At 56.7% G+C, this 15728-nt stretch overlaps 1 protein-coding gene across 3 annotated transcripts; it reads left to right on the top strand.

Annotated features, from left to right (window-relative positions):
• The first annotated feature begins 512 nt into the window (after positions 1-512).
• ETV3 (ETS variant transcription factor 3) lies at positions 513-14265 on the top strand. Of its 3 annotated transcripts, none has more exons than XM_044266632.1 (5): positions 513-597; positions 2347-2402; positions 2963-3200; positions 4425-4540; positions 9589-14265. In XM_044266632.1, the coding sequence occupies exons 2-5, from the start codon at positions 2357-2359 to the stop codon at positions 10716-10718; spliced, it is 1530 nt and encodes a 509-aa protein (XP_044122567.1). In that variant the 5' UTR covers positions 513-597; positions 2347-2356; the 3' UTR covers positions 10719-14265. The 3 variants fall into 3 exon arrangements, with proteins under 3 accessions (XP_044122567.1, XP_044122566.1, XP_044122568.1); XM_044266631.1 differs by having other exon boundaries at positions 520-597; positions 2344-2402; XM_044266633.1 differs by lacking the exon at positions 513-597 and adding an exon at positions 1721-2126.
• The last annotated feature ends 1463 nt before the right edge of the window (positions 14266-15728 follow it).

Below are 15728 nucleotides of genomic sequence, written 5' to 3'. Positions count from 1 at the left end.
TGGGGAGGAAGGCCGGGCAGCTGCTGGCGGCCCTCCCCACGGACGAGCCTCCGGCCCGGCCCAGACCGCCCTGCACTAGACACTCGCGACCGCTCGCGCGGTAACGGGGCACAAGGAAAGGAAAGGGAGACGTTTCCCAGCCACTGGGGGAGAGGCGGTCAGCGCTTGCCCCGGACACCCGGCCCGGAACCCGGCGCACGGGGACTCGGCGGGCACAGCGCTCCGACCCCCGCGGGGTGGGCGACAGGACGGCCTCGGGCCACGCTTCCCCTCCACCCCCGCCCGGCCGCGCGTCCCCAAGCCCCGCCGTCCGTCAGTCGGGCCCGCACCGCCCCCCCGCGAGCGTGCGTGACCTGCGCCGCGGCATGACGCAGCGCGGCGCCCGACGGGAGGAGCGCAGGGGCGGGGCGGCGGAAGTCGGCCAAGGCGGCGAGGAGATGGACGAGGACTGGGCCCCGCCCCAGCCCGGCCCCGCCCCTGGCAGGGGGCGGAAGTGACGACAGCGGCCGTGGAGGTCACTTCCTGCTAGGGTGGATGAGGAGGAGCCGGAGACGCCGCGGAGGAGACCGGAGCGAAGACGGGCCGCGCCGGGGAGAGGTGAGTCGCGGCCTCGTCGCCAGGCCGACGCTGGGCCTCGCGGGCTGCGTCCCCGGGGCCGGGCCGCCTACCGGCCTGGCCGGGCCGCCGGCAGCGCGGGGGCGACCAGGCCCCCTGTGTGTGAGGGGCGGCCGGGACCCGGGGCGCGTTCGTGCGGTGGCTTCGCAGGGCCCCGGGGCGAGGCCGGCCCGGCCGGAGGCAGGACGGAGGGAGGCTCCGGGGACCGGGACTCCGGGCAGCACGCCGCCGCGGGGCAGCCGCAGCGCCGGCCTCGGCCCGCCTTACCCTCCCGAGAGCGGCCGCGAGCTGGGGAAGGGCGAGGGCCCCGGGGGGTTGCAGACTCGAGACGAGCGACCTCGCGGTGAATTTGTGGGCGGCGTGGACGGGCGACCGGGGAGCCGGCGTGCGGGAGGAGGCTTCCTGGCCGAGTCCTTGCCGCGGCGGGGTCGGACCCCCGAGTCGTGCGCTTGGAGGGCGCTCCCGCGGCAGGACGGAGGCCCTGCTTTCCGACCGAGCCGTCCGGGCCCCGGAGTCCGGGCGGCCTCCTCGGGGAGGGAGCGGCGTTTGCCTCCCGGGTTGTCGCGGAGAAGGGGGCAGCGGCGGAGGAAGCTGCTGCCTCGGCGCCGGGCGGTTGTGTCTCGTGTGTGTGACTGCGCGTGTGTCTTTGCGTCTGTTTTCTCCTTGCTCGGGGGTGTTTGTGTCGTCCTCATAGTTTCACAGGCAGACTCGCGGGTTATCTTCGTGGGGGGGGAGCTCCAAGGATCCAGAGGAATCCGAGCTTAGATGAAATTTCCAAGATTAGGAATTTGCCCCCACCCCGCCCCGAGGCCACCGAGGCTCCTACATTCCGGCCTGGAGCGCTCTTGCTAATGTGGGTGCTGGGGCCCTGTCATCCACCCTGGGGAACCGAGAGCTGCCCTCTCCGCCGCCTCTCCCTCAGGCAGCTTCACCCCTCCCTCCGTTCTGTTGAAGGACTGACTGATAGAACTGCTGCTGGGAGCGGGGCACCGTGGAGGAGCTGTAAGCCTGGACGGGCTGCGTTCAGACCACAGCAGGGCTCCGGGCGCCTTGGGAACAGAAGGTTCTCAGAAGTGCTCGCCTCCCTTCCTTCCCGTCAGAGGGAGAAAGTGTAAAACTGTTTCTCAAAGCGATGAGAGTGGCGTGTTTACTTCCTGGGTCCCGCGGTGTTTCTCAGGGAGGAGGGGGTCGGTGTCCAACTGGGAGGAGTCTTCCTTCTCCCATCTCCCGTAATTCAGCAAAATAAATCAGAATCAGATGTTTTCTGGAGTTGCAGTCAGACGGACTCGGGTTTTTTTACTCTTTTTTAAAACTGGTACATCTGGGTGAACTCAGGCGTGTGTGTCTTGGCATCTGGGCCCGTCTAGTAATAGAAGAGAAACTGTTGGCTTGTTTTGGCCGCCTTTCTGGACCCGTTTCACGGCACCTTCCTTTCTTACATCTGAAGGCCTGGTCGGGAGGAAGAAAGCAAATACTGAGCACGGTGTTTGCACTCTGTGGCTTAAAGTCAGGTGAGAGATAATGACGGCCTTTGACGCTGATGACCTGAGGACCATCGTTTGGTGACTTGGGGATTAGCAGTTTGGAGGTGACATATTTGAAAGGAAAAGGATTACATAAGGAAGGGAAGACACGGAAAGGAAGTTTGGGGAAAGGCTCTGCCAGAAAAGCTTGGGAGGAGAATAAAGAAATAGAACCGTAAGTAATGATGTGGCTTGTGTCTCTCAGCAGGAGGGCGAAGATGAAAGCAGGCTGTAGCATCGTGGAAAAGCCAGAAGGAGGTGGAGGTGAGCACAAGCTAATCATCTCTCCTGTTCCTGGAATGTCCCTCGGGGCTTCCTTTTCTCTCTGCTCGGGCTCTGTTCACAAATGTCAGACCGGGGCTAGACAGCCTCTTGCCTGGGATGTATGGTAACGTGTCTGGCCACCACCTTGTCCCAAGCCTTACCGTCTCCTCCCTGTGACAGACACGGTTCCACCCTCAGGGACAAGGGGTTTTCAGCTCTGTTTCCCTAAAACCTTAGTTCTTCTTTCCTGTTTGTTTCTTTTGGAACGTTCATGCCCTCAGGAAAGTAGGGGTGAGATTTAGTAATGCAGGAGAGAGCAAGAGGCTGGCGCACTGGGTGCTGGTGTCCCGCACTAGCAGAGCACAGGATCGCCACAGGAAGGGTGACGTCTCCGTGCTTTCCTCTCCCCTGTTGTGGTCAGCCGCGGCTGACCGAAGGGGTGTCTGTGGCACGTTTGCACAGCGCTCTAGAGATCCTGAGCATCGGAGTATGAGGTCAGGGATACGGATACGTGTGAACCTAACTCCTGACTCCCGCACCTTGCCCTTTTCACGTTAAAGGGTATCAGTTTCCTGACTGGGCCTACAAGACTGAGTCGTCCCCGGGCTCCCGGCAGATCCAGCTGTGGCACTTCATCCTGGAGCTGCTGCAGAAGGAGGAGTTCCGCCATGTCATCGCCTGGCAGCAGGGAGAGTATGGGGAGTTCGTCATCAAGGACCCCGACGAGGTGGCCCGCCTCTGGGGCCGCAGGAAGTGCAAGCCCCAGATGAACTACGACAAGCTGAGCCGGGCCCTCAGGTGAGGGACAGGATTCCCAAACCGGTGCTGTTAACAGATGGGAGGGAGACTAAGAAGCTGGGTGAATGTTGGATGAAAAGGGTGTCAGGCAGTAAGAGACGCACTATCTCCGTGAATCACGTGTGGCTTTGAAGTGGGAGTCGAGGAGCTGCTGAATCCGAGTGGCACAGGCACCGGAGGAGAAGAGGCATATCTTTGGTTCTCTGTAGGAGGGAATTCCAGCGCGCTTGGCACTGGCTCCTGACAGACAACCGATTCTGCTCTGCAGTGGGCGAGCGTGTGTGGTGAAACACAGATTGGAGCTCATTTGTAATCCAGAAGATTAGTTGAGGCTTCCCTGTGGGAAGTCTGTTAGAGTTTCTCTTCTTTCGGCTCTCCTGGAAGAAACTGGGAAGAGCGAAGCCAGTGGAGCGTGCAGGAGAGGGCTCCCTGAACGGTCCTGACCTCGCGGTTCGAGACCCACGTCTGTGAGCTCGGTTGTCCGTCCACAGGTTGCTCTGACGTGTCTAGAGATTGGCCACTTGAGCTTCTCTCAGGTTCTTGATTTTGCCCTTGCCAGTTTTTACATTTCATAACCTCTTTGCCCTCAAGGGGCCAGAAGGCCGTGCGTAAGCACGAGGAGATGCCAGGCCAGAGGCTGCGGGGCGGCCCACGTCTTTCTTCATTCTTAGTGGCTTGAATGTCAGAGCTGGGCAGCCGCTGTGCTGGGGCCTCTCTCGCATCTTTGTGAAAGTGAAGCCGGCCAGGCTGCCTGCTGTCTTCCCCGTCAGGGTGCGTGGTTGCCGGACCTGCCACCACAAAACGGTCATGCAGTTTCTTCATTTGCACTTTGTGCTCAGCCTCCAGACTGGCCAGATCAGGTCTCCCAAGAGACTTGTCTGCCCCCACCTGGGCCGGGCAGTGACATACAGGGGAACAGGAAGGAAATGGACTATGGAATTGAAACTGTAGTGTGACAGAGGGAAAAGGTGGTTGGGACTAGGACAGCTGTTCAGGATCTTAAAGTGAGATCGCCTTTGTAAAGCTCCACCCAAGGACTTAGAGCTTCGTTTGAAAATTGAGTCAGTCTCCTAGCCCCGATCCGATCCGAAGGCCGGGCTCTGTGAGAACAATAGTGATGTCTCCGTGTCATGCCTAGAGCGGGAACTGGTGATCAGTGGCTACCTGTGTGTGTCGGAAATTGTCAGTTAGAAGATCCAGTGACTCCTCTTCCTATTTTTACAGATACTATTACAACAAGAGGATCCTTCATAAAACAAAAGGGAAAAGGTTTACATATAAATTTAACTTCAACAAGCTGGTGATGCCCAACTACCCATTCATCAACATTCGGTCGAGTGGTAAGAAGCAAAGTCTTTTCGTTTGATACCCCAAGTTGCTAAAAAAGTTTAAAAGCCCACGTCTAAGACCTGGCACGTTAAAGGATTTTTAGAAAGACTGGAGTCGCGGGGATTGGCCCCACGGTCTTGCCCATGGTCTTGCCCTGGTTTCTCTGTTTGTCCTGGGCGGGGAGTGACAGGCTCTGCTGGATCGCGAGAGATTTGTTGTTTATTTGGTTCTCTTTCGAGCACATTATCTGCGTCTCCCAGATACTCTTCCTCTGTTGTCTTCAGGAATTACGTTCCATAGGTTCATGTTTGTCCTTCAGTCTAGAACTCAGAGTGTTAACGCCCTGCCCCGCGGCTCTTTCATAGACGAGAACCGGTTTCTACAAGCACTTCCGATTTTCTATGAAACTACCAAGCTCTCCCTTATCAAGTGAATATCATCAAAACCACAGCATCCTTAATCACAGAAGGGGAGGTCTGTGTTTGCAGTGAGAAGCAGTGTCTTTGATCTGCACCAGCACCTCAGAGAGTAAGATCTGGGGTTACTTGACCTTCTTTGCTCTCAAGTGCAGCAGGGCTTCCCGTCTGGGCTGCCTGTGCGTAGCTCTCCATCACAGTTCCTCACGGGGCTTCAGGGCAGCCTCTGTCCAGTCTCTCTGAAGGGGCTTGGTTGGTTTCATTTCAGAGTCAAGACCTCTCCCTCCCTAGGAAAGTAGATGGTGTTTAACTAGTTTCTGACCCGTCCGTCTGTACTCCGTGGCCATGTGTGTTAAAGCCAAGAAAGCTGATTGTGCTGCAGTAGTCTGACTTCTCAGAGAAGAGTCGGAAGAAACTTGAAAAATCGGAGCAGGGTGTGGCTGAGACTATACTGCTGAGATCCACTGCAGATAGGTCACTAACTACACACAACAAGTTAGGGCAGTTCGGGCTTGATGCTGCTATCAGTACAGTTCCATCTCATCTCTCCTGTAGCCACGCCCTCCTGTCCCTGGGGCATGTGTTAAAAAAAAAAGTGGTATTGGAATGCATCTCTCTAATTACAACCTGTTTTCTTTCCTGGTGCCTGAGAAAGAAGTGTTAGGAAATCAGACCTATTGTAGCCACTGGAATCCCGTTTCCTCTGGTTTTCGCTCTTGCCCCCTTCCTGTGTACCTAGAGGAATTGGGACTCTACGTGGATATACCGGCAATTCTGAGATGGTGTTGGTGTTCCGTACCATTCACCCCTACTCCCCACCAGAAGGGGCTTCATTGGTTTTGTTATTATGTCTTTGACCCATTTTTGTCTATTGAAAATCTGGAAGTCCAGCTCTTGGGCAGCCTGGAACAGGGAACACCCATCATCAGCCCTTGGGAGTAATGTGCCTGTCCAGGGTGAGAAAATCTGGATCCTCACTCTGGGAAGACTCTGGTCTTCTAGCCGAACGGCAATGGCCTACCATAGTCTCATCTCCCTGAAAGCAGTGGGACCAACATTGATCCTTAACAAAGCTTGATTCCTAGGGGAATGAAGTCACAGGGAAGGGAGAGCCATGTGCATCTCGTTTAGGTATGTACTTGGTTGTTTACATCCTGGGTATAGATAACACCAAAGAGCGGGAGTCATTAGCTCATAAAGAAATTTACCCAGAAGGGCCAAATATTCCGGGTTCAGCTTTTACGGTGTCAGGAAAGATGACGTTTGCTGAGTGTTTGTTTCACGGACGTACTTTTGGTTGGTGTTTTTGTGAGTGACCACCTTTAACTCTCCCGGCTGGCTATAAAGCGTGGATCTCAATATTCACATTTTACAAATGAGAAGATTATGGAGGACAGCGAAGTCCAAGATGGGCACGGGCAGGTTTAGCGCAGTTACCTGCTGACCGGCTTCTTGGGAAACCGTTCCTGAGAGACTGAGCTAGAAATCCAGCTTGTGCTGAACAGTCCTGCGTTCCTCCCTGCCCCTCCCCCCAGGATGCCCATCCTAAAAACAAAAAGAAAAGATTATGGAGGAGGTCTTGAAGTTCGCAGGAGAGATAAGATAGGTGAGGTTGAGCACGGTTCAGAGTAGCCCTGAGGAATGTGGTGAGCTCTCGGCAGCTGAGCTGTGTGGACTCCGAGGTCAGAGAGGTCCTGTCTGGGTGGCGCTGGTACCTGCCCAAATGACCCAGAGGTCTAGAGTAAGAAGCCAAGGGAGCGCTCTCCCTCCCTCTCCACGTCAACTTCCTCACCTCTGACAGTGCGGGGTAGAATGCTTGATACTCAGATGGGGCGGGGAGTGCTTCTGCGTACAGTATGTCGTCATTGCTCCTGAAAGCTATAAAGTACATTATTCTGTACTTTTGAACATTTATTGTCCTTCATAAGAAACTGTGGGAACATCCAGAGGAGACGAGGAACAGTGCTCAGCGGGCGGGGCGGGACGGGTTGAAAGCTCACTCCGTGCCTCCCTACCCCCACCCTGGTGGGTCCTATTTCTTTCTTTTGGAAAACTTTAAACCCATAGAAAAATGGGGAAAAACAGAACTGTGAACAACCATGTGTCCTCTCTAGATTCACTAATGATTGACACTGTTGCCACATATGTTTTTCCTCTTAACACGTACTTTTTAAGTTATTTTGAGGTTATGTTACAGACATCGTGACATTTGTCCCCAGTGTACTTTGCGTATCCCCTCGGTACAGAACATTCTCCTCCATGACCCCAGTAACGTTAATACACCTGGGAAATTTAACACGACTCCACAATTCTTGTTTCCTCTATGGTGCACATTCCAACAGTATGTGCTTTTTACAGTTTTCGCTTTTAAAGTGTGATTATTGTGTAATAAAAAATTACTTGTCTTAACAAATACCTGACACGCAGTTTGCCGTGTGCCGATACTGTTACCCTTTAAGTTTTCGTGACATGAGGATTCGTCCTGTCGCTGTCCCTTTTACAGATAAGGAAACGGAGGCACAGAACGGTAAGTAAGTGTTCCAGAGTCACACAGCTAGGAAACGGTAGAGCCAGGGTCTGAACCTAGGCAAGGGTCTTGTTATTTCCATTTTGCCAAAGGGGGCCAAAAGCCATTTGGTCACGTGCCACGGAACAGAAGGTGCGGGAGCTGCGATTCTCACCCGGATGTTTCCGCTCGGCCGCTCCCGTTTCCCAGTGGCTCCTTGAAGGTCGTCTGCTTCCAGGGCTGTGGACGCAGGAAGCTTATTTTGTCAAACAAAGCCTTGGACCTGTTGTCTCCGCATGCCCCATGAGACAGTGGGGTGGCTGCACTGGGTCCGAGGCGAGGGTCCCGGGCGGCCCCGCCAGCATTGCTCCTTGGTCACCCCTTCCCTAAGTTTGTGTGGAACGTGCCATGTGTTTTCTGCTCTTCTTGCAAATGTACAGTGTGCCTTACCCTACGGAAAGAAGGGAGGACCCTCCAGTTTAAAAAGAAACAAAAGTCAATCGTTCCGGAGACAGGCCCTTCTCTCCGCCCTCCCGCCCCCACCGCCATATACTCCTGTAGTCCTTCAGCACACGTGGAAGGTGGTTTTTTGCTTTTCAGTAGATGAGCTCTTGACATACATCCAGACCCAAATGAATCAGACCGTAGCTAGAATTTTAGCTGCTGTAGTGGGCCGGCAGGAGAGAGACTCTGGGCCCGGGACCTTCTTGATTCCCGTCACATTACACGCAAGGTCAGGCATCAGCATTTCCTGATTGGAGGATCGGGTCATTGGCTTTAGGGGACAAAGAGCAGTTTCTGTGGAACTTCAGTTTGGGAAGTGCCGCTCTGGTAGTGTCACTCAGTCGCATGTGCCTTGGAAGCCACGATGTCCATGACAGCCAAACCCAGGGTCCCGGCCGAGGAAGGCCCGTTAACTCAGAAACGGAAGGAGGCAGCTGATGGGGGCACTTCCCAGTCAGGCCAGGCTTCACGCCCTGTTTTGTTTCTTCTTCTAGGTCAGCATACCCCCATTGGGGTTTTCTTACTTTTCCTTCTCCCTTGTCTCTGACCCAGAGTGTAAAAAGTCCTCGTGGCTTCACTTTCCGAAGCCCCCGGTGCCTCCCAGGAACCCGAAGGGGCCCGGAGGCCTCTGGTGGCACACCTTTCTTAGGCCTTGTTCAGAGAAGGACCTTTTGGGGGAGTGGAGAACCTGTGGGCCTCTGAATTTGACGTGTTTAGCCTGGAGTCAGTTTCTGCTTTGAGGCGAGTTTCGGTTTTAGCAGGCCGACCCGGGAGAGGGACTGGGGGTGGGGGGCGGTCCTGTACCGTCCCCCAGCCTGCTCGGGGCCTGAGTCGCAGTGCAAGCAGGATGGGAATGGAGATCGCTGCATAGAATGTGTTAGAGAAAAACAGATTCAGAGAGGTCGAGAAATACTTGAATCTCTGTGGTGATTTTTATATCGGAAATGGTAAAAAGTCTTCCATGAGAACTCATCCTAATGAACACACGGCCTTTCCTTTCTTAATCTGCTTTCGTTCTTAAATCTGGTCTTGCCTGATTCCATCTGTGTGGGGTCCAGAGTCTTTGGGCTTCTGATGTATCGCTTTCCGCGCGCATCATTTCCAGTGTTTGTGTTTAGTTTGCTTCTTGCTTGGTAGATAAAACCAAAACGATGAACATAAAAGGAGACGGTGTAGCGAGCTGAGAATTGCTTCAGGGGACCTACACGTAGTACTTCAAGTTGGAGGAGAGAAGGCTCATGTGCCCACCCGTCCGTTCCTTCAGCTGACGTGTACTGAGCCCCAACGAGGTGTTAACCACAAGCTGCTTTACGTCTCGTTGTGAACAGTAGGAGGTCCCCACCTTCGTGGAATCGATGTTCTCGAGTCCCGATGAACAATGAGTGTTTGTCTCAGGCAGTAAAGGGTGAAGACAGAGTTGGCAAGGGCTAGGGAGAGGTGTCAGCCGGCTCAAGTAGTGGAAGCTGAGCCGTGCTCCCGGGAAGACGGGGAGCAGAGGGAGTCAGCACGGCTGGAGTGTTGGCTTCCTGTCATAACAAGATGGAAACGTCTTGGGCTCACGTAGCATGAATGACCGTGCGGACGGTGCATGGCCAGTCCTCTAAAGCGGCCTTTGTCTTCTCCACCATCACAGGTGTGGTTCCCCAGAGTGCGCCACCAGTGCCAACCGCCTCCTCCCGGTTCCATTTCCCACCTCTGGACCCCCATTCTCCGCCGAGTGACGTGCAGCCGGGCCGGTTCTCCGCGAGCTCCCTCGCTGCTTCTGGCCAGGAGTCGAGCAATGGCGCTGATAGAAAGGGGGAGCTTCCGGAGCTGGAGGACGGCTCAGCCGCCGACTGGCGCCGGGGCGTGGATCTCCTGTCCTCCCGGAGCTCCGTCGCAGGAGGGCTCGGCCATCAGAAACGCAAGCCTGACATCATGCTTCCTCTGTTCAGCAGGCCTGGGGTGTACCCTGACCCACACAGTCCCTTCGCGGTCTCTCCGCTCCCTGGCCGCGGAGGTGTTCTGAACGTCCCCATCTCACCGGCCCTCTCCCTGACTCCCACCATCTTCTCCTACAGCCCGTCGCCAGGCCTCAGCCCCTTCACCGGCAGCAGCTGCTTCTCCTTCAACCCCGAGGAAATGAAACACTACCTTCACTCTCAGGCCTGCTCTGTGTTCAACTACCATCTGAGTCCCCGGACCTTTCCCCGCTACCCAGGACTCGTGGTCCCGCCGCTGCAGTGCCAGATGCATCCCGAGGAGTCAGCCCAGTTCTCCATCAAGCTGCAGCCGCCTCCCGCCGGGCGGAAGAACCGGGAGAGGGCGGAGAGCAGTGAGCAGTCTGGCCCGGCCACCGCGCCCGCCGCGGCTCCTGTCCCCCCAAGAATTAAGGTGGAGCCGGCCTCCGACAAGGATCCCGAGAGTGTCCGGCCGTCGGGGCGAGAGGAGGAACCCTCCCGCGGGGAGGGCGCCGTGCCGAGCAGGACCACAGAGGAGGAGAAGGGCACCGTCTTTGCCCGCCCGGCCGCGCCGGTCTGGCCGCCCGGCCCCCTGAGCAGCCCGAGTGAAGAAGCCCTAGAGGTGACTGACGACAGCGAGGACAGGCCTGGCAGAGAGCCCAGCGCGCCTGAGAAGAAGGAAGACGCCCTCATGCCCCCCAAGCTCCGGCTGAAGCGGCGCTGGAATGGCGCCCCCGAAGCCCGAGAGCCGAGCAAGAGCGGCAGGGTCCTCTGGAGCGGGCCTGGGCCCCGGGGCCTGGCCACGGCCGCCGCCGACGCCTAGGACTGGAAGCGGCTCGGGAGCGGTTTCTCCCGTAATCAGAGGCTTACGTGTATTTATGTAGCGAGAGGTCAGGGTCGGGGGGAGGGAGGGCGGGAATTAGACTGGTTTGATCCTTCTAGGGGCATAGACTTGTATTTTTATGTCTGGGGGATGGGATGGGTGTCTTCTGTTGTAAATTAGGGGGGACATGAACACCCTCTTTCCTGGTGAGTAGCACCCGGGAAGGCTGGTGAGCTGAGAGGGGGAAGCACCTTTGCTTCCTGGGGAGGAAGCTTCTACCGCTTTCTGACCGACTCCCAGGGGGCCGAGGTGCCCCTGGTCCCGCTGCAGTTCAGGTTCCAGACTTTTATTTTCCATTGTATTTATCTCTGAAAAGCCATTAATGAATTTCTTTGGCCCGGAGAGAGAGGGAGAAGGGAGTATGGCGTGGTGGGGAGGCCGAGCAGCGAGAGACCGTTGCACCGAGTGTGTAGCCTGCAGTGCTTCTGTGTGTTCCTTTGGGGGAGGAGGAAGGTAATCTCAGTCGTACTGGGACGGGGGGATGTTCAGATGTCGCTTTTTTTTTTTTCTTTCTTCCTTTGTTGTTTGGCTTTTTTTTCCTTTCCTTCTCAAAAAACCAGCTGCAGGAAGCAGGAGCCACGGCGCCAGTCCGGGGGGCTGGGAGGGCCGAGGCGCGGGGCGGCGGCGTGGGGGGCGGGCAGCTGGGCTGTGGGCCCCTCGCACGCGCCCCTCCTTCACCTGCTAAAAGCCATGAGGACTCGTAAGCTCTCGTTCAGGGACGAAAGAAGAGGGCGTGAGGAAGCAACCCGATGCCTTTAAAAACAAAACACAAAAATGATCTTCATTTTTCCTTTTCCATTGTGGGTTCGGGGAGCCAGACCGCAGCGACTGAGTGAGTCCACCGAGCAGCCCGACCCTGGAGATGTCTGCGCTGCGTCTGGGTCTCTGACCGTGTCCTAAGTGAAGCCTTAACAATGAACACACTTAAGTCACGTGCTACGGGTCTGTCAGCATAAACCTGTAAAAGGGACGGACAACTCTTCAGACAACCCAGGAATGTTGAAACATGGTGACATGTGGACTTGGGGTTCGGTGGTCCCCCCTTGACTTCATGGGGCCGGGGAGCAGAACGGCAGGATGGCGGGAGCTCGGGGCCGATGGAACCCCGGAGCGCAGAAGGTCGCTGGGGTGTGAGGGGATGTTTGTAGAGGCTGAAGGCGGAGTGGACAGAGACACGGGAGGTAGCCAGATGCCAGAGCCTGGTGGGAGTGAAGGAGCCGCGTCCGTCTGTCCCGTTGTGGTGGTGCCATCCCTGCAACGCCCACTTGCCTAGATTGTTCTCGTCCTCACGCTACTCGATGGCGCGGGAGACCAGTGCACAGGCGGGAGCGGTTTCTCTGCGGGAAGGCCCCTGCCGTCAGCACGAAGGACCGGGAGGGCGGCCCGGGGGGCAGAGGAGCCACAGCCACTCGCCTGTGCGCGCACGTGACCGCGCTGGCCGTGCGGGACCCGTCCACACGGGCAGTCACGGGCACGCGGAGGTGGTGCCCAGGCGGCTCGCGTCTGCCTGGAGTCCAGGAGGCGGGGAGAGAGGGGAGGGCTGTGTGGCCCATGGAGGCTGGAAGCGGGCCCGGGGGCGCCGTCTGGGGACTGGAGAGACCCCGACTCCACCTTAGCCTAAGTGGACTCCATACCCTGAGCAGCGTTCGGGGTTGTCCCTGAGCGGGGTTGGGGATCTTCCTGAAAAGAGCCCACGCGTGCGGGGCGGGAAGCGGTCAGCCGGGGAGTGGGTCGGCCGGTGGCTCGGGAAGACTCGAGTCCGTCGTGCTGTCGTCTGGCAAGCGTCGTCCTTGTTCAGTTCAGATTCCAAATAGTGACTTGTCTTTCCCTAGGGAAGGGGTTGGGGGCGCGGTCTCTCGCCAGCTCGGGCTTGGTCGGGCTGCAGAGGGCTCCCTGTTCAGGCTCCTTTTGGTTGGTTATGTTTTTGCCCATTTCTCTCTCTGCACCTCTTACCTCGGATTGGAAAGCAAGCCCGGGCGGGTGCGGGACGGCTCTCTGCTTGGCCTCGCCCAGTCTAACCAGGGAGGCTGGCTGGCTCCCCGCTCTGTCCCCGAGAGCAGAGGGCCGGCACGTGTCGGTACGAACTCAGGAATAGAAACTTGAGGCCTTTAAAATAAGAGGGAGAGAAATCCGCAGGCATCCCTGGAACCCCCTGGAACCCAAGTGCCGGAACTAACTGCTAGATGCTGCTTCTGTTGGAACAAAAAGTCACTGCTTTTAACTTGAAAAACCACACTCAAAAAATGTTCAACTCCATGAAAAATGTTTTTCGGCTTTAAGGAATTGGTTGGTGTTATACTGTTTCCTTTGACTGCCCTTCCGCAGTGAGTCATTGGTTGATGCGCGCTGCACGCCGGGGCCGGGGCCGGGGGTCCTCCCGCAGAGCCAGACTTGGGCTTGCTCAGGAAGGGGACCGGGAATGTGGAAGTCATCGGCATTTCCTGGGGTAAAGGGGTCGGGGGTGCTTTCTCACCCTGCCGGACCCGCTCCTGGCAGCACCTGTCGCCGGTCGGGCACAAAGCCAGGCTTCTCTCGCGCACATTTCATCACTGTCCGTCAGCAGAAGGGAAGGGGGGGATAAAACCTGACCGTTTTCTCCCCCGATTGTTTCCAAATTTCGCTGTGCCAAACGTAAAACTTTGCAGATATAAATCTGGAAATTTCATTAAGAACTTGTTCATGGAAACAGTTTGCTTTTACCGTAGGAGAAAACAGATCTCTTAAGAACAGCCGCTGCTGAGCTCCTTTTTTTTTGTTTAGGGACGGCTGGGGTGTCCCGTAAGCGACTCCCCAGGTCCCTTCAGCCCCGTCTTCAGGCTGCACTGCATTAAGCCGGCTCGCCAGCTCGCGCAGGGACGCTCTGCGCCCCGGTCCTCCGTGAGCCAGGAGGCGTTCGGAAGCATTAAATCACAGTCGGGTACAGCACTTCTCACCAAGCGGGTAGTCAGTTGGCTGTGTGTCCCTCGTTTTTTATTTATTCCGTGATTATGTTTGTACTTTTTGTTTTGTAAAGAGTAATGGAACGTTTTAATTTTGCTTAAACATTTTTTCGATTCAGTCTTTCAAGAACTGTTCTATTTTTCACTTTGGGGGGTGGGGAGAGTTATCAGTTCATTTGTTTTGAATGCCTGGGCGTTGTTTGAGTCATAAAATTGTGAGGCACGGATTTGTGAGTGAGACCTTCGCGCGTGACCGGGACGTCGCGAGTCGCCCGTCGCAGCGGAGGGAAGTGTGTACGTGTACGTAGGTGTACGTAACCGACTCCATCGTGCAGTGCCTTTCAGACGTCCCACTTTCTATACAGTCTTCAGATTTTCGCATATATATTATATATATATATGATGTAATGTTATAGAGATATATGTATAATATACATATTTTTTCCAGGGGTATCTGATAGCTCTGTATTTTGTTATGGAAGTTGAAAGAAAAAAGTATTTTACCTCAGAAATTAAAGTTAAATAAAAAAATACTTTTAAGTAACGTCTGCAGGGCGTTGGTGGTGTTGACGTGCGGCGCCAGGGTCGTCCTGGCCGAGAACTTGCCGAGCCTGTGCCCACCCACCCCGCCCCACCCCCTTCTTCCCGTCGCGCAGGGAGGAGGCAGGTCTGATGGCTTCGGGGACTGTCTTATCCTGGCGTTACCGGCCGCTGCCACAGAAGGGACAGCTGAAGCCAGGGACACCGGTGTGCAGGGGAAGTTTCTACCTCAAGATTGTGCCGAAGATGAAGAGTGCACGGCACAGGGGCGTGCACCGGGCCGGGTGGGTGGGACACACGGCTCTTGACTCAGGTGAGTTCAAGCCCTGCGTTGGGCATAGAGCTTACTTTAGAATTAAAATTAAAAAAACAAAAACAAAAACGCCTGACGAAACCAGACCCAGCAGGCCACCCTTTGTCTGGCTCTGTTGATAGGAAATGCCCAGAATAGGCAAGTCTGCTGAGACAGAGCCACGGCCGGCAGTGGCCAAGGTGAGCGGGGGTGTCGACCCACGTGTCCCCGGAGGGACGGCAGCGTTGTGCAGCTCGTGCAGGCCGTCGCACGGCTCGAACGTGACACAGACCACTGAGTCACGGTCTCTCCGAGAGGGTGAGTTCTGCGGCGTGTGAGCTACACCTCCGTGAAGGTGGTTTTGTGGAGCACGTGACAAGCCAGCACCAGAGAAGCCGGTGGGGGGCGGAGTCTGGAGGGACAGCAGGGGTCTTGCTAGGATGCTGAGCGTCCCACGACGTAGCCTGCAAAGGGTGGTGCCAGCTGAGTCCCCTCGTGTCACCCCTGAGGTCCCCGCGTGTGTAGAGTCCTAGCCGGGTGGTAAGTTGCGCTCCTCTGCAAGGGGCCTGTGAGTTTGGGTAGCCTGGGATCCGTGAGGGGCAAGGCTGGAGAGGCCAGCTAGGACAGGTCATGAAAGGTCTTAGGAGATGCCTGGGGAGGCCACGTTTCACTCGGCTAGCAGTGGCTGTCCCCGGTGTTTTCCAAGAGTTTACCATTCTCCCGGCCGGTGAGGAGCGGGGCGATCAGGCCCCGGGAACCACCCCGCCTGTCAGATCGGGGCCCGGGCACCAGTGAAGTGACTGGTGGAGCCCCGGACCCCCCAAGGCAAGCTGGGAGTGAGCTTGGAAGCAGACCCTGTTGCGGGACCGCCTCCCACGGCTGGAAGCAGAAGCAGGCAGCTGGGTTAGGGACGCAGCCCGGGGCAGGTTAGAGACGAGGCCCCTAGCGTCTGGCTCTGCCACCCTGTGCTGAGCAGTTCCGCTCGCAGAATTGTGCGGAGGTGGTGGCGGCAGGAGAGGAGAGGGCGGGCCTCAGCCCTCAGGCACCTGGGTGGGGACTGGGGCCTTCCGCGGTGGCTCCGGTGGCTCCGCCTCACCTCCCTGTTGCACAGTCTGCGCTAGGCATGGGCAGTGACCCCGCACCGGGCTGCCTGGTGTCCACAGGTTCCACCTCATGATG

This window comes from Neovison vison, chromosome 10, assembly GCF_020171115.1.
Source record: "Neovison vison isolate M4711 chromosome 10, ASM_NN_V1, whole genome shotgun sequence".
Taxonomy (NCBI): Eukaryota; Metazoa; Chordata; class Mammalia; order Carnivora; family Mustelidae; genus Neogale; species Neogale vison.
This window is presented reverse-complemented; position numbering and strand designations above follow the sequence as displayed.

Coding starts and splice junctions, on each gene's coding strand:
- ETV3 (XM_044266632.1), top strand. CDS start 2,357: ATGAAAGCAGGCTGTAGCATCGTGGAAAAGCCAGAAGGAGGTGGAG. Junction 2,403..2,962: donor AAAGCCAGAAGGAGGTGGAG/GTGAGCACAAGC, acceptor TTCACGTTAAAG/GGTATCAGTTTCCTGACTGG. Junction 3,201..4,424: donor AAGCTGAGCCGGGCCCTCAG/GTGAGGGACAGG, acceptor CTATTTTTACAG/ATACTATTACAACAAGAGGA.